The following is a 22,838-nucleotide window of genomic DNA, read 5'->3' as shown; positions in this document are numbered from 1 at the left end:
ACGACATGAAAAGGAAATAACAGCGGCCTCTAGAGGCCAAAACAGTCCTAGTCCTAACAGGACCCCCCCCTCTAGGAGCGTCTCCTGACGTTCCCAGGGCGATCCGGATGGGCCGAATGGAAGTCCCGACATAGTTCTTTATCAAGGACATCCCGAGCAGGAACCCAGCAGCGCTCCTCAGGACCATAGCCCTCCCAGTCCACCAGATATTGCAACCCGCCGCGGACCCGGCAGGAGTCAAGCAGGCGATTCACAGTGAACACAGTCTGCCCCTGGAAGATGCGGGGGGGTGGGGGGTTCCTAGGGGCAGGGGCATACGTAGACGTCAGTATGGGCCGTAACAGGGAAACATGGAAAGTGGGGTTGATCCTCAGAGTCCGGGGCAACTGGAGCCGGTAGGAGACAGGGTTCACCCTGCGCACCACCTTGAAGGGGCCAATGTAGCGAGGAGCAAGCTTGCGGTTCTCCACCCGCAGTGGAAGGTCCTTAGTGGACAGCCAAACACGCTGCCCAGGGCGGAAAGCGTGTGCAGGTCTTCTATGGCGGTTGGCCTGAGTCTGGTTGGTTCTGGAGGTCTGTATGAGGGTCTTCCTGACCTTGCTCCAGGTCTTGCGACACCGTCTCACATATTGGTTGACCGAGGGCACCCCCGCGTCCTCCTCCTGGTCCGGGAACAGAGGTGGCTGGAACCCGAATTGGCACTGGAATGGCGACAGCTTGGTGGCCGATGACTGCAGGGTGTTGTGGGCGTACTCCGCCCATGGCAGCCAGGTGCTCCACGATGTCGGGTTATCCATAGCCAGGCCTCGCAGGGTGGTTTCCAGGTCCTGGTTGAGCCTCTCCGTCTGACCATTGGACTGTGGGTGAAACCCAGAGGAGAGGCTGGCAGTGGCTCCGATGACCTTGCAGAACCCGTGCCACACTCGGGAGGAGAACTGGGGCCCTCGGTCTGAGACGATGTCCTGTGGAAGACCAAAGACTCGGAAGACATGATTAAACAAAAGTTTCGCAGTTTCAAGAGCAGAGGGGAGTTTGCACAGTGGTATGAAGCGGCAGGCCTTGGAGAATCTGTCAACTAAGACCAAAATGACCGTGTTACCTTGTGACTCAGGGAGACCCGTGATAAAGTCGACTGCCACGTGGGACCAGGGATGCCGGGGAATGGTCAGAGGATGCAGGAGACCCTGGGGACGCTGTCGTGGGTTCTTGGTTCTGGTGCAAACCTCACAGGACAGGACAAATGACCTTACTTCCTTCTCCATGTTAGGCCACCAGAAGCGTCTTTTCAGGAAGTCCAGGGTCCTCCGAGCTCCCGGGTGGGCGGTGAGAGGGGAAGAGTGACCCCACTGGAGAACCTTGGCCCGGGCTTGATGTGGGACGTACAAGAGGCCTGGTGGCCCCGTCCCAGGACCGGGGTCCTGGCGTTGGGCTCGTCGGACAGCCTCCTCAATACCCCAGCGGACAGGGGCCACAATCCGGGACACAGGGATAATAGGCCCGACTTCATTCTCCCTGTTAGTGGCAGAGAACAGTCTGGACAGTGCGTCAGGTTTGGTGTTCTTGGAGCCGGGGCGGTATGAGAGGGTGAAGTCAAACCGACTGAAAAACAGGGCCCACCTAGCCTGTCGAGGGTTCAGTCTCTTGGCTTGCTGGAGGTACTCCAGGTTCTTGTGGTCAGTCCAAACCAGGAATGGATGTTGTGCTCCCTCCAGCCAGTGCCTCCACTCCTCAAGGGCCAGTTTGACCGCTAGCAGTTCTCGATCCCCCACATCGTACCGGGACTCAGCAGGACTCAGGCGGTGGGAGAAGTAAGCGCAGGGGTGCAGCTTTCCTTCCGAACGTTGAGAGAGCACCGCGCCGACACCACTGTCCGAGGCGTCCACCTCCACGATGAATGGTTGGGAGGTGTCCGGGAGAACCAGAATGGGTGCCGTGCAGAAGCGGTCCTTGAGGTCTTTGAACGCCTTTTCTGCCTGAGGAGACCAGCCATAAGATCCACCTGTCCCTTTGGTGAGGTCTGACATGGGTGCTGCCACAGAACTGAAGTTCCTGATGAACTTGCGGTAGAAGTTAGCGAATCCTAAGAACCGCTGAACCTCCTTAACGGACTTGGGAGTAGGCCAATCCCGGACGGCCAGGGTCTTGGCAGGGTCCATTTGGAGTTGGCCTGTCCGTACAATAAATCCCAGAAAGGAGACCTCGGGAACATGAAATTCGCATTTCTGGGCCTTGGCGAACAGATTGTTCTGTAGCAGCCTCTGGAGAACCTGGCGGACATGGTGGCGGTGCTCCTGCACGGTCTTGGAAAAGATAAGGATGTCGTCGAGGTAGACAAAAACGTATAGGTTAATCATGTCCCTTAAGACGTCGTTGATTAGGGCCTGAAAAACAGCTGGTGCGTTGGTGAGTCCGAAGGGCATCACCTGGTATTCGTAGTGCCCAGACGGGGTGTTAAAGGCAGTCTTCCACTCGTCTCCCTGTCGGATACGGATGAGGTGGTATGCGTTCCGTAGGTCCAACTTGGTGAAGACGGTGGCGCCTTGGAGCAGGTCGAAAGCTGTGGACATCAGCGGAAGGGGATATCGGTTGCGCACAGTGATCTTATTCAGGCCCCTGTAATCAATACATAGTCGGAGCCCCCCATCCTTCTTGCCGACAAAGAAGAAGCCGGCTCCAGCAGGTGAAGTGGAGGGTCGAATAAACCCAGAGACCAGGGCATCTTTGAGGTATTCCTCCATGGCCTTGCGTTCTGGCTGAGAGAGTGAAAACAGTCTGCCACGAGGAGGGGTAGTCCCAGGGAGCAAGTCGATGGCACAGTCGTAGGCCCGGTGCGGAGGAAGAACGGCGGCCCTGCTCTTGCTGAATACCTCCTTGAGATCCCAGTACTCTGTGGGAACTTGAGATAACTCGGTGAGATCAGGGGGCTCGGCAGGAGACACAGGAGAGCTAGAGAGCAGACAAGAGGCATGGCATGCAGGGCCCCATTCCACAACCTGGCTTGTTACCCAGTCTATGCGAGGGTTGTGGCGAGTAAGCCAAGGAAGGCCTAGAATAACTGGGAACTCAGGTGAAGGAATCAGGTGCAGGGATATTTCTTCCTTGTGACCTTGAGACTGGAGGAAAACTGGAGAAGTAACTTGGGTGACTCTTCCATCACCTAACGCTTGGCCATCGAGGGCAGACACAGACAGTGGGACTTCAAGAGGTGCAGTCGGAATATTGATGCTTTGGGCGAAGTGAATATCCATAAAGTTCCCAGCCGCCCCTGAGTCTATCAAAGCTTGACAAGAGTGGACAGACTCACCCCAGGAGATGGAGACCGGGATGTAGATTCCTTGGCCAGGGAGTCCGGGAGAGAGGGTAGGCCCCGTCACAACCCTCCCTCGGCTGGACGGGGCGGTCCTTTTCCCAAGAGTTCGGGACATGATGCTCGGAAGTGACCAGGCTTGCCACAGTAGATGCAGCACTTGTCCCTCCTTCTGCGCTCCCTCTCAGATGCGGAGAGGCGAGTACGACCCACTTGCATGGGTTCTGGACAGTCACTGAAGGAGGTAGACGGTCTCCAGGTAGAGGTAGGGAGGCTGGGGGGGCTCAAGGCTTGGTGGCGTTCTCTCATCCTGTTGTCCAGACGAATAGCATGTGAGATGAGGGTTTCGAGGTCACTTGGGCATCCAATAGAGGCCAGACCGTCCTTGATGGGGTCAGACAGACCATGGTGGAAGGCTGACACCAGGGCAGTCTCGTTCCATCCACTTACTGCTGCGAGTGTTCGGAACGAGATGGCGTAATCTGCGACGCTTCCTCCTTGCCGGATGGACATGAGCTTTCGGGCTGCGTCGGTACTGATGTCTGCCTGATCGAAGACCCGAAGCATCTCTTCAGAAAACAGCTGGAAATCAAAGCACTCAGGTCCCTGTCTTTGCCAGATAGCAGTAGCCCAGGCTCGCGCCTTACCAGCTAATAAGGTGATCACAAAGGCAATCTTGCGGCGATCCGTAGTGTAGGTGGTAGGCTGAAGCTCAAAGGTGAGTTGACACTGGGTAAGGAACTCTCGGCACTCACTGTGCTTGCCGTCATACCTCTGTGGTGCAGGAAGGCTGGGTTCACGAGGTGAAGAAGGCAGCATTGCAGGAGGCACTGGATCAGGAGTGGGAGCTGGATCAGGAGCAGGAACTGGATCAGGAGCAGGAACTGGATCAGGAGCAGGAGATGCAGGCAGAGATGTCAGCTGTGCCAGGGTTTTCCCAATTTGCTGAAGCAGTTCCTCGTGGCGAGCGAGGGCCTCACGTTGGCTGGTGAGCGTACGTCCATGAGCGTCCATGGTCGCTCCGAAGCGTGTCAAAGCTGCCATAATTCCCTGAAGGTTGGCCGGGTAGACAGTTGAAGCAGCCTCTGCTGAGTCGGTCATGACGGAGTCTTTCTGTTAGGGTTTTGCTGGGATTCGAACCTGGTTCGTTGGTGTGATAATCCAGCAAACCCCCACTAGGCCACCAGGGGAATGACTCAAATGCAGAGGCGTGAGGCGGAAGTAGAAAAAGAATCAAAAGGTTTATTTAAACTATATACACTATATACAGGGCAAAACAAAAGACAAAAAAAAACCAAAGAGTATAATCCAAAAGAAAAGCAAAGTGCAAAAATTCAAAAGCTAAGAAGATCAAAAAACACAGTACAAAGGAAACTGGAGATAAACATAACAGCACAAAGACTCCGTGACAAGAGGACTGAACTCAGGGGTATAAATAGACAAACTAATTAAGGACACAGGTGAAGATAATTAGGCAATTAACACAAACACAAGACACAGGAACAGAGGCGGCCTCTAGAGGCCAAAATAAACACGACATGAAAAGGAAATAACAGCGGCCTCTAGAGGCCAAAACAGTCCTAGTCCTAACAGAAAGTTTGTGAACCCTTTAAAATTTTCTATATTTCTGCATAAATATGACCTAAAACATCATCAGATTTTCACACAAGTCCTAAAAGTAGATAAAGAGAACCCAGTTAAACAAATGAGACAAAAATATTATAAGTTGTGATTAATTTATTTAGCAAAATGATCCAATATTACGTATCTGTGAGTGGCAAAAGTATGTGAATCTCTAGGATTAGCAGTTAATTTGAAGGTGAAATTAGAGTCAGGTGTTTTCGATCAATGGGAGGCCAATCAGGTGTGAGTGGGCACCATGTTTATTTAAAGAAGAGATCTATAAAAGTCTGATATTCACAACACATGTTTGTGGAAGTGTATCATGGCACGAACAAAGGAGATTTCTGAGGACCTCAGAAAAAGCATTGTTGATGTTCATCAGGCTGGAAAAGGTTACAAATCCATCTCTAAAGAGTTTGGACTCCACCAATCCACAGTCAGACAGATTGTGTAAAAATGGAGAAAATTCAAGACCATTGTTACCCTCCCCAGTTGTGGTCAACCAACAAAAATCATTCCAAGAACAATGCATGTAATAGTCGACGAGGTCACAAAGGACCCCAGAGTAATGTCTAAGCAACTGAAGGCCTCTCTCACATTGGCTAACGTTAATGTTCATGAGTCCACCATCAGGAGAACACTGAACAACAATGGTGTGCATGGCAGGGTTGCAAGGAGGAAGCTACTGCTCTCCAAAAAGAACATTGCTGCTCATCTGCAGTTTGCTAAAGATCACATAGACAAGCCAGAAGGCTATTGGAAAAATGTTTTGTGGAAGGATGAGACCAAAATAGAACTTTTTGGTTTAAATGAGAAGCGTTATGTTTGGAGAAAGGAAAACACTGCATTCCAGCATAAGAACCTTATCCCATCTGTGAAACATGGTGGTGGTAGTATAATGGTTTGCACCTGTTTTGCTGCATCTTGGCCAGGACGGCTTGACATCATTGATGGAACAATGAATTCTGAATTATACCAGTGAGTTCTAAAGGAAAATGTCAGGACATCTGTCCATGAACTGAATCTCAGGAGAAGGTGGGTCATGCAGCAAGACAATGACCCTAAGCACACAAGTCATTCTACCAAAGAATGGTTAAAGAAGAATAAAGTTAATGTTTTGGAATGGCCAAGTCAAAGTCCTGACCTTAATCCAATGGAAATGTTGTGGAAGGACCTGAAGCGAGCAGTTCATGTGAGGAAACCCACCAACATCCCAGAGTTGAAGCTGTTCTATATGGAGGAATGAGCTAAAATTCCTCCAAGCCGGTGTGTAGGACTGATCAACAGTTACCGGAAATGTTTAGTTGCAGTTATTGCTGCACAAGGGGGTCACACCAGATAGCAGGCGCGCGGGAACACATTTTAGGTCAGGGGTGCTGCATATTAAGTAGCCTAGTTAATGGGGGTCATGGGTTTATATATATATATATATATATATATATATATATATATATATATATATATATATATATATGCCATTATAATGCACTTTAAGATTGATACCTTGACATCGCTGCAGCGCGGTACCCCACGTTCCATAATCTACATGTAATGCATGTAAGCAGAACCAACCTGTGATTTTGGCCGATATGTCTGAAGACTCCAAAGAAGCTCCATTCCTGAGGCACATTAACTGAATATTTTCCATCATTAGCAGATTGTTTTAACTACATGGTGACGGAAAGATATAAATACTAACTATTATTTCAACATATCCTGAAGCATTGGCACCGGAACCAGTTTTAAAGTGATGTAAGAATAAGCAGGGGTTCAGGGGTTTCTCCCCCGAGAAAATCTTTAATGTTGTAGAGGCTAGATAGCGGGTTTTGCGCAATTTTAGACAGAAAGAGAACGGTCTTACTATGCTACCAGAAAACATGTTCTCATATCAGTTAGGCTGTGAAAACCATGCAGGCGAAATTAGTAATGATTTAAAATGTTTCATCCCTGCTCAGTAGGGGTGTACAGCGCCCTCAGCACCCCACTTCCTGCGCCCTTGCCAGATACTGAAAGCAAAGGTTCATATACTTTTGGCACTCACAGATATGTAATATTGGATCATTTTCCTCAATAAATAAATGACCAAGTATAATATTTTTGTCTCATTTGTTTAACTGGCTTATCTTTATCTACTTTTAGAACTTGTGTGAAAATCTGATGATGTTTTAGGTCATATTTATGCAGAAATATAGAAAATTCTAAAGGTTTCACAAACTTTCAAGCACCACTGTATGTTCATTATTTTTTGCATTTCCTCCAGGTTACATTGTCCACAGGCTTTGGAAAGACACTGAATTGAGGGGTTTTGGTTTGCCGTTTATTCATTCGTTCATCTTCACTCAGCACTTTATCCTGCTCAGGGACACAGTTGATCATGGGCAAATACAATATACATGAGATGCTATTACACACACACACACACACACACACACACACACACACACGGGGTAATTAGGTAAGCCTATATTATATACAGTAACTCCACTTTGTAGCTAGAGAATTACTGACCATATTTGTTTTTAACCAGACATGGTGGTGATACATATAGTCCAGTATGTAGTGTATCAGGTGTTTGAGCCAGCCAGAGGTTTGAGACTGGGACAAAGGTTCACGTTCCAGCAGGGCAATGACCCAAAACATACTGCTAAAGCTACACTGGAGTGATTTAAAGGGAAACATTTAAGTGTCTTGGAATGGCCTAATCAAAGCCCAGACCTTAATCCAATTGAGAATCTGTGGCATAACTTGAAGATTGCTGTACACCAACACAACCCATCTAACTTGAAGGAGTTGGAACAGTTTTGCCTCGAGGAATGGGCAAAAATCCCAGTGGCTAGATGTGCTAAGCTAATGGAGACATACCCCAAGAGACTTGCAGCTGTAATTGTAGCAAAAAGTGGCTCTATTAAGTATTGACTTTGGGGGGTGAATAGCTATGCACACTCCAGATTTCTGTTTTTAATCTTGTTTGTGTCTCACACACACACACACACACACACACACACACACACAAAAAAAAAAAAAAAAAAAATTTGCACCTTTAAAGTGGTAGGCATGTTGTGTAAATCAAATGGTGCGAACCCTCCAAAAATCCATTTTTAATTCCAGCTTGTAATGCAACAAAACAGGACAAACGCCAAGGGGGATGAATACTTTTGCAAGACACTGTACATTCAATATTATTGTTCCTAGAAGGATAACTGATTGCTGTTATGTGCTTCCGAATGGTTAGAATATTTGGTTCGCATATTGTCATAATGCTATGATATTTGAATGATGCTCCACCTTCCATCCAATTTTTGTTGTTAGATACTGTAGTTGTGTAGAATTTTTGTGTCCATATGTTCCTGGTGGGGGTGGCATGGTGGTGTAGTGGTTAGGACTGTTGCATCACAGCAAGAAGGTTCTCGGTTCAAGCCCAGCGGACGATGGGGGCCTTTCTGTGTGGAGTTTGCATGTTCTCCCTGTGGGTTTCCTCCGGGTGCTCTGGTTTCCCCCACAGTCCAAAGACATGCAGGTTAGGCTAATTGGTGGCTCTAAATTGACCATAGGTGTGAGTGTGAATGGTTGTTTGTGTCAATGTATCAGCACTGTGATGATCTGACGACTTGTCCAGGGTGTACCCCGCCCCTTGCCCATAGTCAGCTGGGATAGGCTCCAGCTTACCCGTGACCCTGTTCAGGATAAGCGGCTACAGATAATAGACAGATGCATGGATGGATGAAACTGTTACATTGTCATGAAATGTGATTTATGTGTGCAACACAAAAACATTGCTCAAACAGTACGATATTAATAAATGAAGCATCGTCATACATGGTGTGTTGACTTGCTAATGTATATTAGCATATCTTAAAAACAAAAATCAATAGTGATCTGGTAAAATTAGTGAAAATATTTCTGCAAATGTGCATCTGTCAGATTCTTGGGCTGGCTCCATCCCTGGAATATAAATAAACGAATGAGAATAAAAAACTACTTGCCTTGTCTTGCCTTGACAAGTCCTATACTTCTGATCATAATTATATCATAATTACAAATGTTAAAGGAGAACTGAAGGCAATTTTTTTTTATCAAAGTTCTATTTATCTAATTTTATTAAATATCAGAATGCATTTTTGATAACTATTTTGCCACTGCTATAGCCAGTTATGGGTGTTTTAAATATGCTATTTAATATATCAATCCATATGTCAAAGCAATGGCTGTAAATGAGATTTGTTGAGACTTGCGCGAGACATTTTTTTTTTTGCTAACTTTAGGACTGCAGTTGTCCTGAACAGTTTTACACTCAAGTTTCCATCAATGAAGAGTTATCAACAAAACTGACTTCATGTTAAAACTGTTAATGTTATAGTCATGTTGTCTGTTGCCGCCCAGATGAGGATGGGTTCCCTTTTGAGTCTGGTTTCTCTTGAGGTTTCTTCCTTATGTCGTCTGAGGGAGTTTTTCCTTGCCACTGTTGCCACAGGCTTGCTCATTGGGGATAGATTAGGGATAAAATTAGCTCATGTTTAAAGTAATTCAAATTCTGTAAATCTGCTTTGCGACAATGTCTATTGTTAAAAGCGCGATAGAACTAAACTTGACTTGACATTGTAGGATGGAAGTAAAACGTACAGCGGAAATCAAAGCGACCAACATCTGCCAACGTTGTCTAAAGATGCACGCTCCCTGTTTCGAATGCTGATGTAATCAAGCCGGAAGTTGTGTTTGTTTTTATAGCAATCAGGAAAGTTTGAAAAAAGTAGGCAGTAATCGTCATTTAAACTCATTTTTGTGCAACATTTTGTTTGGAAAAGTTTTCAAAATGGAGGCGCTGACACCTGGCTGATGTTTGGCGTTTTGAAGTCTCGCACAAGTCTCGTGAAGATTGCACGGGTAAGCGACGCCCGCCGTAGACCAAACGAACTAAATTCAACATGGCTAAAAACCAAATAGGCTGAAAAGTATAATATTTAATTGCAATTAGTTGCCAATACGAGTCACGATATAACAGAGGCGGACAGTAACGAAGCACATTTTCTTGAGTACCGGTACTTAAGCACACTTTTTGAGTATCTGTACTTGACTTGAGTATTACATTTTTTGGAAACTTATGACTTTAACTTAACTACATTTGAAAGACAAATATTGTACTTTTCACTCCACTACATTTCTATCAAGGTCCTCGTTACTTGTTACTATGAAGCAGCTTTGAAAGTGGAGTTTTTTTGTTTTCTTTACTAAAACGTGGTTGGTTTTTTCGCAGGTGACACTGAGACAGACTATCAGTAATCACTACGGTCACGTCATGTCCATAGACTGTATAAGATCAAGTTCAGTTTCTTAGCAGCATTATTTGAACACAATAAGTTGATGGCAGAATGGAAGGAGGCAGTTTTTCTGGAGAATGCACGCCCTCATGGCCATACCTAGAACCCATGTTTCAGTTTTCAGAAAGGATTAAAGATTCATTTTGTTTTAAACGTTTGCTTTGTTTGCTTAAAACGAACCACATCACAGCCTACAAAAACTCGCCATCCAATCTACGGAAGCATATTGAGGGATATAAACGTTTTATTCTAAGAGAAAGCTTGCAATGAAGTTGTCTGTGCTTTTAGAGCTAGCGATAATGTTGCAATAGCTATGCAGTCTGGTTAGTCAAATGACTTTCAATGGATTTGCCTGCCAATTTGCTACAGCCTTGTCCACAGCTAACATTAACACATAGCTAGTTAACTTGGACAGTTAGTTAGCATGTAAAAATGGACTTACGCTCACATGAATAACGTTAACTTTAGCCTAATCTTGCCAAATAAACAGAATGTAGAAATCTTTCTTTTCTCGTAACATTAGCTACCCAATATTATTTTGAGTTTGAAAAGTGTTTGCGAGCATGTCAGGTGGAGCTTCAGCGCTAAAGGTTTATTAAAGGTTAACAAATTATTCAGAAAATCCAGTCTTTTGCTTCAGAGGCATTAGGTTTTGTAAGTATTGTGACAATAATACAACAATGCGTTGACAGAGTATGTACTTTTAATACTTAAGTATTCATCTCATCTCATCTCATTATCTCTAGCCGCTTTATCCTGTTCTACAGGGTCGCAGGCAAGCTGGAGCCTATCCCAGCTGACTACAGGCGAAAGGCGGGGTACACCCTGGACAAGTCGCCAGGTCATCACAGGGCTGACACATAGACACAGACAACCATTCACACCTACGGTCAACATGCAAACTCCACACAGAAAGGCCCTCGCCGGCCACGGGGCTCGAACCCAGACCTTCTTGCTGTGAGGCGACAGCGCTAACCGCTACACCACCATGCTGCCCTACTTAAGTATTTTTAAAAGCAATTACTTCAGTACTTTAACTTAAGTAAAAATTTGACTGTACAACTTTCACTTGTATCGGAGTAACATTTAACCAGTGGGATCTGTACTTTGACTTAAGTAATAAACTTTGGGTACTTTGTCCACCTCTGCGATATAAGGTTACTAAAACCGAAAACGTAATTGAATAACACGTTAATTTAGAAATAAAGCAAGTTTAAAAATGACTTCAGTTCTCCTTTAATAATAATTATAACATTGTCAGAGAAATCATGTGATTAGCTGTGAGCCATCTACAGAGGATAAGAATTATTTCAAGTCTGCAGGCTTGTTCCTGGAGTGTGCGCTGTAGCTGGTTTGAGGTCCACTGCTTTATATTTTGTATTAGAAACAGCCAGGGGCACCGCCAGAAATTTTGGGCCCCATGAAAGATTAGAATTTTGGGCCCCCCAACTTTGCCCACCCTCGTCACAATTGCACTATTGTCATTATTTGACTTTTGATAGCCCATGGACCTTGAGTTTGTGACTTTGTTATTACATTTTATGTATTAACCTACCAGGGACTATATGAAAACCGGTCAGTGACTAATTCTGGTGCATTTACAATCACAAATGAAAATTCAAGATTTTGCCACATGCCTTCTTGTGCTAGGACAATTGGTAGTGAAATGTGTGACGTGACTGCTAATAAATCATAGAAAAAGTTTGTCAAAGCAAATATTCAAATATCCATGAACAATAAAATATTCAATATTCAAGATAGATTCTTACCAGCAATATCAACCAATCCAAATGTAAACATGAAGAACAATATTTACACTACTCATACAGTAAAGATTTAAATACCCAAGTCTAGGTGCCGAGGCTTCTTTGTAGCAAAGTCATGAATTAAATCTTTGAAGTCTAGAGAGCGAGCCAATTCACTTTCAATTGAAAGTATTGCTAGACTATTCAACCTCTCCTGCAACATGGTCGACCTGAGGTAACTCTTGATCAGTTTGAGTTTACTGAATGCCCTTTCTCCACCAGCAACTGTAACTGGCAGAGTGCAAAAAATCCTGACATTTCAATTTGATCAATTACGTACGTATTTCTTCATATGTTGTAACCTCTATCCCTCTTTTATGTGTGCTGCGCTTTCTCCAGCTCCTCAATTTGAAACCAATGGTTTAGAACGTGTGAACATTCCACACACGTAACCATGTCAAACACTTGACTGGTGACCGTTATTAGCAACACTTTAATCTAGCAAACTGTATATGGGGCTCACTCATTAAAAACTTCAATCCTAAAGCATTTATGGGTTGTATTGCTGCTTACCTCCTTCTCCAAAGGGGGGGTTCAGTGGTTTGGTAGGGCGGAGGTCCCCCTGAGGCTGAATCTGTGCATATTTAGGGCACCCCATTAGTTATGAAACTGGTTATTAGCACTAGTTATTAGCACCAGCATAACGTAATATTTCATCTTGTTTATCACACAAGTCAGTTCAGTTATTAAAATGGAAAAAATGTCACTGTACAAACTGTAAAAGTGTTCTCTTGATAGGCTAATCCAGGGCTTTTCAAAGTGTGGGGCGCGCCCCCCCTGGGGGGCGCCAGAGTTCTTCAGGGGGGGCGCAACGTGAGAGACAAAATGGATCGGTTTTTAGCTGTCTATGGTTTTTAGTACCTAAAGCTACAGTGAGTGAGGAGACAAAGTCTGGGCCAAGCAAAAAAACAGAGCCTCCAGGACGTTGCGATTTGCAACTTCAGCGCAAATTCAACCAATCCCCGCGAATTCAGGGCAGTGTTGCAATTATATCCAATCACCGCAACTTTCCCGCAAATTTGACCAATCGTTGGCGTCGTCTTGAGGTGACGTCGACAAACTACCTTCCGCCTTACTTCCGTGTGTTCACGAGAAGCAGCATGCGCGTCGTGTTGCCAGATTGGATGATTTCAAGTGCATTATGGCGGGTTTTGAACATATTTTGGACTGGAAAACGTCAGCAGTATCTGGCAACACTGAAGTGTGTTATGTTTACAGTGAAGGACTGTGTGCACTTTATTTTTTTTTTTTACTTAATACAAGAAGTTAATGGATGCCAACATTTTTGCCAAAATGGTATTTTATTTCCCATTGTTTAGGCAGCTTCAGCATCATACTGTGAGATTCTGTTCAAATTGTTTTTTTCTTCTATGAAGCCTGAGCCATTTATTTTATTAGTTTATAATTATTGTTTAATTTAGTCTTCAGGAGAGACTGACTGCACACAGTACTAGTATTAATAGGGTTTTTTTCTTACATGAAAGCTGAGGCATTTATATTATATTTTAAGGTAACTTCATGTTGTGCTGTGAGGTTCTATGCACTTTAACTTTTGAACCAACAGGAGCATTTGGATAAGTAAAGCCTATTTTTCTGCATTTTTGTAGCCCTGGTAATCTTTTATATTGGTAAAGTTGTTTATAGGACCATTTCTCAGTGTCTTTGTTTTTTAATCAACAGTTTTTCAGTAATAACTTTAATATTTAACATATCACTCAATTTTAATCACAAAAAGAGAAAATCGCAACAATTTCTCGCAACTTTCACTTCCTCCCGCAATGTAATCGCAACAAAAACCTAAAAAACACCGCAACTTTCATCGCAATTTTTTGGAAAACCCCCGCAACATCAGACATTTTAGCCCGCAACAATCACAAAAAAGGCCCGCGGAATCCTGGGGGGACTGGAAAAAGAAGGAAGTATGACCACGATTCTTTTTTAAAGTTTGGATTTTCATGGACTGGATCTGAAGATGCTCCACTGCCACAGTGTGTTGTCTGCCAAGAGATGCTAGCTAACGATGCTATGGGATGTTTAAAATGTGTAAAACAAGATGTTTTAAAAAGCACAGATGTTTAAAATGTGAAAAAGAAAAAAAATAATGTGTACAACAACCATTTTTTTAAAAATACGAATGGAACATTAAGTATAGCAACAACAAAAATTGTAAGGGGGGCGCTGTTGTTTATTTGCTCTCCGAGGGGGGGCTCACTCTCCCACACTTTGAAAACCCCTGGGCTAATCCAACCACGTTCATACTGTTCATTTACCATTCGCTAATATTTTGAACACACATGTGAGCGATAGCTACCGTTCTTTAGGAAAAACTGAGTGACCAGTTGCCTGCCTCTCCGGTCCCTCTCAGCTTTCAGCTGCCTTTCTTTACGTTTTTGACAGCCACTCTTCAGATTTAGCGATCATAGACTGTACGCACTCCACTGCTGGCTGGCTGGCTGCTGCACCGCGACACTGCAGCAAGTAGCGTTGCACTGATCAGCACACAGATTTAACGCATCGCGCTTCTACCAGAACTGGACCGTACCATTTCGCAAAAGGGGGAGGGTTAAATGACAATATGTTGAAGAACTCAAGAAATAGACAACCTTGTTCAATTAGCTCATTTTACCAGATGGAATATTGCATTGTTGTTATTTCAAAAGTCTTATTAAAATCATTAAAAGCATATTATCAGCCCCTTAAAGGGCCCTATGGCAGTGCTGGGCCCCTAGAATTGTTCTAACCTTTCCCCCCCTGGCGGCGTCCATGGAAACAGCAGAAGCACTCTCGGCACACTCCTCACTCTGAGTGTGTGTGTGTGTGCCCACTTTTGGTTGGCTATTGCTGAAGCCATGTGTGTTACTTTTATCGTATATTCCTATTATTTATTTGTTAAATGCTGGTCCGTTAGCTGTGATTGTGTCTTCATTTTTAGTTTTTACAACGAACAACATCATAAGTCGACAATAAAACTCTTACACCTCAGCTCCATAAAATTCTCGATTCTGATCGGACAAAACAAATTGGTGTTTATTTGTTTCTATAACAGCAGCTCCGACTGTTGCGCAGAAACACTCGTTCTAATATGCTATCATTATTGCTTCTATAGTAACAGCTCGCTCGGAGGGACTTCTACAGTTTACACTCTACCCAGAATTTAAGACTGATAATAAATAGATTTGTTTTTAAACCTATTGTTATTTAACAAAGTATCTCATTGACAATGCAATGAATCTTACAAATGAGACGTTTATTTAACATTATTTTATGGAAGGAGTCTCCAGTGGGCGGCACGGTGGTGTAGTGGTTAGCACTGTCGCCTCACAGCAAGAAGGTCTGGGTTCGAGCCCTGTGGCCGGTGAGGGCCTTTCTATGTGGAGTTTGCATGTTGTCTGCGTGGGTTTCCTCCGGGTCCTCTGGTTTCCCCCACAGTCCAAAGACATACAGGTTAGGTTAACTGGTGACTCTAAAGTGAGTGTGAATGGTTGTCTGTGTCTATGTGTCGGCCCTGTGATGACCTGGCGACTTGTCCAGGGTGTACCCCGCCTTTCACCTATAGTCAGCTGGGATAGGCTCCAGCTTGCCTGCGACCCTGTAGAACAGGATAAAGCGGCTAGAGATAATGAGATGAGATGAGACAACAAGCTGTATTTTTTTTTTTTTTGGACTTGAGAGAATACGGTAATGCATAGACCTGATTTTTGATTCTCAGTCATCCAGGTCGTAGTAAACTGTGGGTGGTAAAAGAGAGCAACTGGACTTGCCTGAAGATTCTTGAAGACGTTTCACCTCTCATGAGAGGTGAAACATCTTCAAGAATCTTCAAGCAAGTCCAGTTGCTCTCTTTTACCACCCACAGTTTACTGATTTTTGATGGATTTTGCGACCGTACAAATGAACAACATCCGTGTTCCACCACAGGGAACCCTGTTTGGCTTACTGCTGTTTATAGTATTTTTTATTTTAATTTTTTTAAATGTTGAAACATTTAATTTCATTATTTTTTTAAGCCATTTTTGGTCAACAGCATTTCTTTACATGATGTGCCTAAGACTTTTGCACAGTACTGTACATATCATTACACATAATTAATATAATGCAAAGTAAAATGATTTAAAAAAAAGCAGAATTCAAAAGGCAAATAAAGAAAATGTAAGTTTGATTTTTTTAAATCAATTTTTTATTTACTTATAAATTACACAGCATTTATAAGAGCAAAAATAGATGTTGGTTGCATATCCATAATACAAAAAAACAATAAAAAAGTAATAAACACTAACTGCTTGAAGAAGTGCATATGAAGGCTGGGGTCGGTTCTGCAGGGGCTGATGGAGACGATATTCTGGTCCGAGGTGCCAGGTCACCCTGCAGCTGGTGTTTGTCACTCAGGGTGTATGTGCAAGTGACGACTCAGTAATCTGCTGATGTACCAATATATAGAGTGTCACGACTCCAGAGAAGAATCACTTCTGCATGTGTTGAGATGAAATACTCGATGGGATCCGATACTCAGTTTTTCACACCTCTCCGAGCTTGCTGTGAGGAATGTTTACCTCTGTCATTACTGCATACAGCACAAAGCTCTCATGAGAAATGAGACAGGTTGCAATTTATAGAAAAAGTCTCAATATTGTTTGGAGTACACTGGACGTGTTCCATGCGTGCTTCAGAGAACAAAAAAAGTGCAAAAATAAGTGATCTTGCATATTTAAAAGAAATTAATACATGTGCTTGTTCAATGTCTAGAACATTCTCAATATCAATAACCTGTTCATTTTGTTATAAAATTACATTTCCAAATGACCCTTAAAGGAACCTCACCCAAAATAGAAACATTTCTGTTCATGAAGAAGTCAGTTAGCATGATCAAAATGATGCGTTGTGATAATCGGTATCGACATTCACTGGCCATGTTTTTGTGAGAAGTATTCCTTCGGGTGAACTTAAAGGAAAAGATACAATCATAAAAAGTCATTACCTGCTTATTTCCTTTACATTAATCCCAATTAAACTGGAAGGTAGGGACACTATTAAACATTGAAATTACACCAGGGATGAACAAACCACTAGCCCAGGGTTCCAGGACAAGCAAATTTGTCAGTTTTTACAGCACAAGTAGGGCTGAGTTTCCTCAAAAGCATCATAGTTCTTAAGATCTTAGAGAGAAAGTGTTCAGTGTGATGCTCACTCTATCTACCATTCAACCATTATGACCTCTGACAGCATCATTGGCACAGGTTATGTTTTCACCTCCATTTGTTTGCTTTTCCCAACATAACTCAAAAAGTACTGAACAGATTTGGATGAAATTTGGTGGAAAGGTGGACCATGGGCCAAGGAACAACTGAATAAATTTTGATCCAAATCTGGATATGTATGTGGATCCAGGATCCAGATATGTACATGGAGCCAGGATTTTAAAAAAAAATCTGATCCATTAGTGGCATTTAGCAGATGCTCTTATCCAGAGCAATGTACAACATACTCAGAGCAGCCTGGGGAGCAGTTGAGGGTTCGGTGACTTGCTCAAGGGAACTTCAGCCATTCTTGCTGGTCGAGGGAATCAAACTGGCAACCTTTTGGTCCCAGAGGAAAGTTATTCAGTTGTTCCATTAGGCCATGGCTTCCCCCCAATGTAACTCAAAAAAGTAGTGAACGAATTTTGATAAAATTTGGTGGAAAGGTGGGTCATGGGTCAAGGAACAACTGATTAGATTTTGATCCAAATCCGGATGTGTATGTGGATCCAGATATGTACACAGATCCAGGATTTTTTTTTTCTGTTCCCAACGTAACTCAAAAAGTAGTGAACAGATTTGAATGAAATTTGGTGGACAGCTTTAGTATTATCCTAGGTTCAAATGATCTGATTTTGATGTTGATAATACGTGACTTGGTCGAGGTATGCACTCTACTGAGTGCCCTTCTAGTTCTTTCTGGGCATTTTTTCACAATAAATTACTTTGAGCAACCTTTCAATGAATAAAAAGGGGCACTTTATCGTACATTGTGTCTCAATTCTTCTCCATCTGGACTTACACAAGCTATTTTGAATGCATACGTGTTCACATTGACGAGTATAGCAACACGCTATGAGTACCCGGGTGGTGTACACAAAATGGTTAAAATGTTGAGTGTGCAACACTGCACAGTTTTCACACTCAATAGTCACCATCTTGGCTATGTAGTGAAAGGCGAGGACCACCAACCTATTTTCAGCCAGTTTGAGGAGGACATTTCCACAGAGCATGAAATCTCTATACACACCACTGAGGAGGTTGTTTTAGCTTCTATTTGTTTGTTCCCAATGTAACTCAAAAAGTAGTGAACAGATTTGGATGAAATTTGGTGGAAAGGTGAGCCATGGACCAAGGACTAATTGATTAGATTTTGATGCAACTCCAGATATGCATGTAGATCTGGATTCCAGATATGGACACGGATCCAGGATTTTTGTCTGTTCCCAACGCAACTCAAAAAGTAATGAACGGATTTGGATGAAATTTGGTGGACAGTTTTAGTATTATCCTAGATTCAAGGGATTTGATTTTGATGTTGATAATAAGTGGCTTGGTGGAGGTATGCACTCTACCGTGTGTCCTTCTAGTCTTTGTGCTATGATGCTTTTTGGAAACTTCACCCAGATTCTCCTAACTGACTTACTCCCAAAACAATAGTTACTTGGCTGCAAGTATTTCACATGCTCCACAACCTGCTGCACCACACACATCAGCTGAGACACAATCTGGCTGATGGACGGTAGAACGATTTTTTTAATTAGCATGTATTGGTTATTTTGTTGATAATCAGGAACATGCAGATGTGTGGAAAAACTGAACAAAATAAAGTCCAGCGCAAAGCCGTCATAGAACTCTCTTGCTTATGAGATGCCGTCACCTCATGGTTAAACATATAGATAGAAAATAAAGACATAGCCATAAGACTCGACGGATATATTTTACATGCAATGTGAGGACAGAGCAACAAGGCTCATATTCGAAATGTAATGCGCTACATTAGCATATAAGTGTTCACTTCATTTCGTCTGTATAGATTCAATTTTCTCGCTAACTAGCTGGCCATATGTTACTACATTACTACATAAACTACCTTTTCGCCTAATGGGCAGCACACTGGGGATTTTACTCGCCTGGTAGGTGGGCTAGCGAATGAATTTGAGATTTGTCCACCCCTGAACACAATCTAAGGTCATGTCTTCCATTACTTTCTTTTGCCTTCAAAAGCTGAAACCATTTTGCAACTGAAATATGTAGGCGATTACACAACACTGCTGTATGCTAGCCTACATTTTTCACATTTGTCAACGCATTTGCTGTATTTCTAGATTTTTCACAAATTCCAACATACTTCATTCTAGTCACACATCTCTACTTTCCTTAACTTGCACACTCATTGCCCTTCTTAGTTCCATTACAAGATTATAATCTGTTTAGATAAAAGCAAGAGTCTGTATATACTAAAGTGTGGATTAGATTAAATGCCAAATCGCCATCATTTTCCAGACAGTTTGTGTTCACTTCTATTACTGTTTGCTAAAAGCACATTTCAGTAATTGTCTTTTAAAGCCAACTACCTGTCAGGTTACTGCTTTTATAGCACATAACATAATTCATAGACATATGTAAACAATGCCATTAAACCCAATCATTTCTCATTAACAAAATACTCAGGACTTCTACCCTTTCGGAAATTACTTTCAGCCGTTTTGTACCAATCCATTGCTTCCACGTTTGTATCAAACCACAAACATTGCCAGTAAACTACATACCTTTGGACTCCAATAATCCCAAATTAACACAACAACAACAACAAAAAGTCAACAAGGCAAAATGTAGAATGTGATAAAATATAACACTGCTTCAAAGGTACTCGCATGTCAATAATTTCTTTGGTCACCAGAAGCCACTGAAAGTCTTTGGTTAAATAAATCCAAGTAGATGCAATGTTCTGTCTGTCGAAACAAACAGTCAGGTGCAAGGCAATAAAAGCAGAGGTATTCAGTGCCAGGCTTGAGCTTCCCTTTTATTGCACAGGCGATTGTTTTTCCCTCGTTCAACACACCTGGTTCCACTCATTCCCATTACCGAGTCCATCATGAGTGGAATCAGGTGTGGCAGAGCATATAAAATGCAAAAAATGTATGCAGTGAAACCAGACTGAGACCGAATACCACTAATTGAGAGAATTTAAAAAGTGTTTTTCATTATTGCTTCATAAATCCAAGCAGATTAACATCATACAACACAAGCGCTGATCAACTCCCAAACCTCCCCAGCATTACATTCAAAACATAAAGGCCACTTTGGGATGAGAGGGATAAAATTGGAATCAGTCTTGATCCTTTTTCTAGCCAATTCCCTCACACATTCTCCATGACTCAATTGTAGTCTATTCTTTTATCCATTCTCCAGGATCCTTTGAAGGTAGTCCATTCTGTTGTCCATTTTCTATGATCTCTAAATTAGAGGACATTCACTTGTCCATTCTCTACAAGCCATTGATTATAGTGCGTTCTCCCATCCATTCTCTAGGAGTTCTCAAATTGTTGTCCATTCTCCTGTCCATTCTCGATGATCCCTAGACAGTAGTTCCTTCTCCCATCCATTCTCTATTATTCCTAGATTGTAGTCCACTTTCTGTGGTCCCTAGATTGTAGTCCGTTCTTCTGTCCACTCTCTGTGGTCCCTAGATTGCAGTTCATTGTCTTATTCATGCTCTATAGTCCAGTGGTCACCAACTCAACTGACTGGCCTGAGATACTCGGTTCCAAACCGAGTCTGAAACATTTGTCAAGATTTCATGTCTTAGATGAAATCAGTCACTCTCTGCACTTGCTCTAGAATCGGTGTAATCCCTTTAGGCCCCTTGTACTCTTCTTTACCTTCTGGTTTCCATGAAAACATTTCCAAATTTGTGAATGGTAAAAGCATAGGCAGGTGTTGTAGCTGAATCAAGTGTTGTAAACTAAATTCTATAGGCAAGCAGATATTCAGAAGGATGTCAAATGACCACTGTTCTGGTCCATTGAATGGTCCAAGCTCATGTCCAAAGTCCATTCTTCATTCTCTCCGACCTACAGGTCTTCTGACATTCCACCCCTTTTGAGCCTCAAGCTTCCGGACCAGCCACGAGGGCAGGTGTTATGGCTGCGGATCCCAGGGGAGCGCATTCCAGAATCCTCCGATTCCAGTGAGGCATCCGAATCAGTGAGCGAGCGAGTAGTGTAGAGGCGCAGAGGGGACCGGACTATTTGGGTGGGGGTAGCTGGGGGGCTGGTGAATGTGGGTGACTGAGCACCTAGTGAACGAGACTGAAATGGACTTGGAGGTTTGGTCTCAAAGGGCAAAATGGTACTGCTCACTGGAGACATAAGGAGACCATGGCCACTTAGAGCTCCAGGCGATAGGCTGTTCTTCCGCTTGGCTGCATTGATGATGTTCTTGGCTAGGAGGCGGTGATTAGCCTTGGTGTCTTGAAGAGGGATGGGGGATTGGCACCTGGTTTCCCAAGGTGGAGATACAGGAGTGGTGGCAGTGCGGTTATTGGTGGGCCTGGACAATGAGATGATGGCGACAGAACTTTTGAAGGGTTTTGGTGATGGGGAGGAGCTCATGGACTGTGGAGTTGAGGATGAAGTGACTGGGTTATGGAAAGGTCTTGGAGTTGGTGGAGGGCTGATGGGGTTCTGGATAGACTGTGATCTTTGAGTGGAAGTGACAGGGTTATGAATAGAGCCTGAGTTTGGGGAGCAGGTTGTGGAATTATGGATCGACCTTGGTGGTGATGGTGAGGAGGGAACAGAGTTGACTGGGTTATGGATGGTTCTTGGTTGTGGGGAGGTGACCAGAGAGCTGCGCTGGCTGTTGGGGGTCCACACTACACCTGGGGATCTGTCTGTACTGCTGAGGCGGCGGGACAAGTTGGGTGTCCAAGGCGTTGGACTGCTGCGACTGTTGCACTGTGTTGCAGCTGGAGATTCTTCCTTGGCCTGGTGGTGGAAAAATAAAAAGTTATTGTCAGAATAAATGTATATTTTGGTTGTATTTTTTGTAAGGGGTTTGTCCCTGTCATATAATGGTAATTGGTGTGCTTTGCATGCAAGCGAGACCAAAAACAGTTTGATTTAGTAATTTAGTGACTATATTGTACAACACCACGGCAAACACCACAGCAAATAATATGCACATACCACAGAAACACACAGATACACCAAAGAGCCAGCTTGCCTGATGAAGATTAACCATAGTTAAAGCTGTTATAGCTCTTGTCTAGTCCTAAAATATCACTGCACATCTTAGTATCTTCCTTCTTGAACAAATGACTGAACTCATGAAGGGCTTGATATTTAACTTGCAAGTTTAATCCTGTTTATTATAGCTATAGACAAAGCTTAATCTGCAAGCAAAATAAATACAGTTGCAAATAACCATGTGGTCAAATATAGCTTAATGCGCATGCCAACCAAAGACCATGCCTGAATGTTTTAAAAGGATTAGGAAGCCTTTAATTACACCCTCCAAACATATCCACAAAGCCAATGCAAGGTATAACAGGATTTCTGGAGCATTCTAGGTAAATATAGCAGGCTCTATTTATTCTCCAGTCTTCTGGGTTTTTCTTTGCAAAGGGAGCTTGCATGTCCTCTTCAGGTTATTAGCATGCAGCCAGCCAATGCTACTAACCTTTGCTGAGATATGCATTTGCTCTGAAGAGCCTGTTGAGCAGGCTTTCACCTCCAGAAAACATTTACATCGGATGAGGATGAGGCCA

The 22,838-nt window shown here is 43.3% G+C and overlaps 1 protein-coding gene across 2 annotated transcripts in view; it reads right to left on the bottom strand.

Moving 5' to 3' along the window:
- Window positions 1–16,204: 16,204 nt before the first annotated feature.
- The window catches only part of LOC132882102 (synaptopodin), a 44,515-nt gene continuing 37,881 nt past the window's right edge, over window positions 16,205–22,838 (bottom strand). For both annotated transcript variants that reach the window (XM_060915355.1, XM_060915356.1), the window contains one exon: window positions 16,205–22,056. In XM_060915355.1, the coding sequence (XP_060771338.1) occupies window positions 21,142–22,056 (915 nt within the window). In that variant the 3' untranslated portion in view covers window positions 16,205–21,141. The remainder of the gene's footprint in view (window positions 22,057–22,838) is intronic.

This window comes from Neoarius graeffei, chromosome 2 (genome assembly GCF_027579695.1).
Source record: "Neoarius graeffei isolate fNeoGra1 chromosome 2, fNeoGra1.pri, whole genome shotgun sequence".
NCBI lineage: Eukaryota > Metazoa > Chordata > Actinopteri > Siluriformes > Ariidae > Neoarius > Neoarius graeffei.
This window is presented reverse-complemented; position numbering and strand designations above follow the sequence as displayed.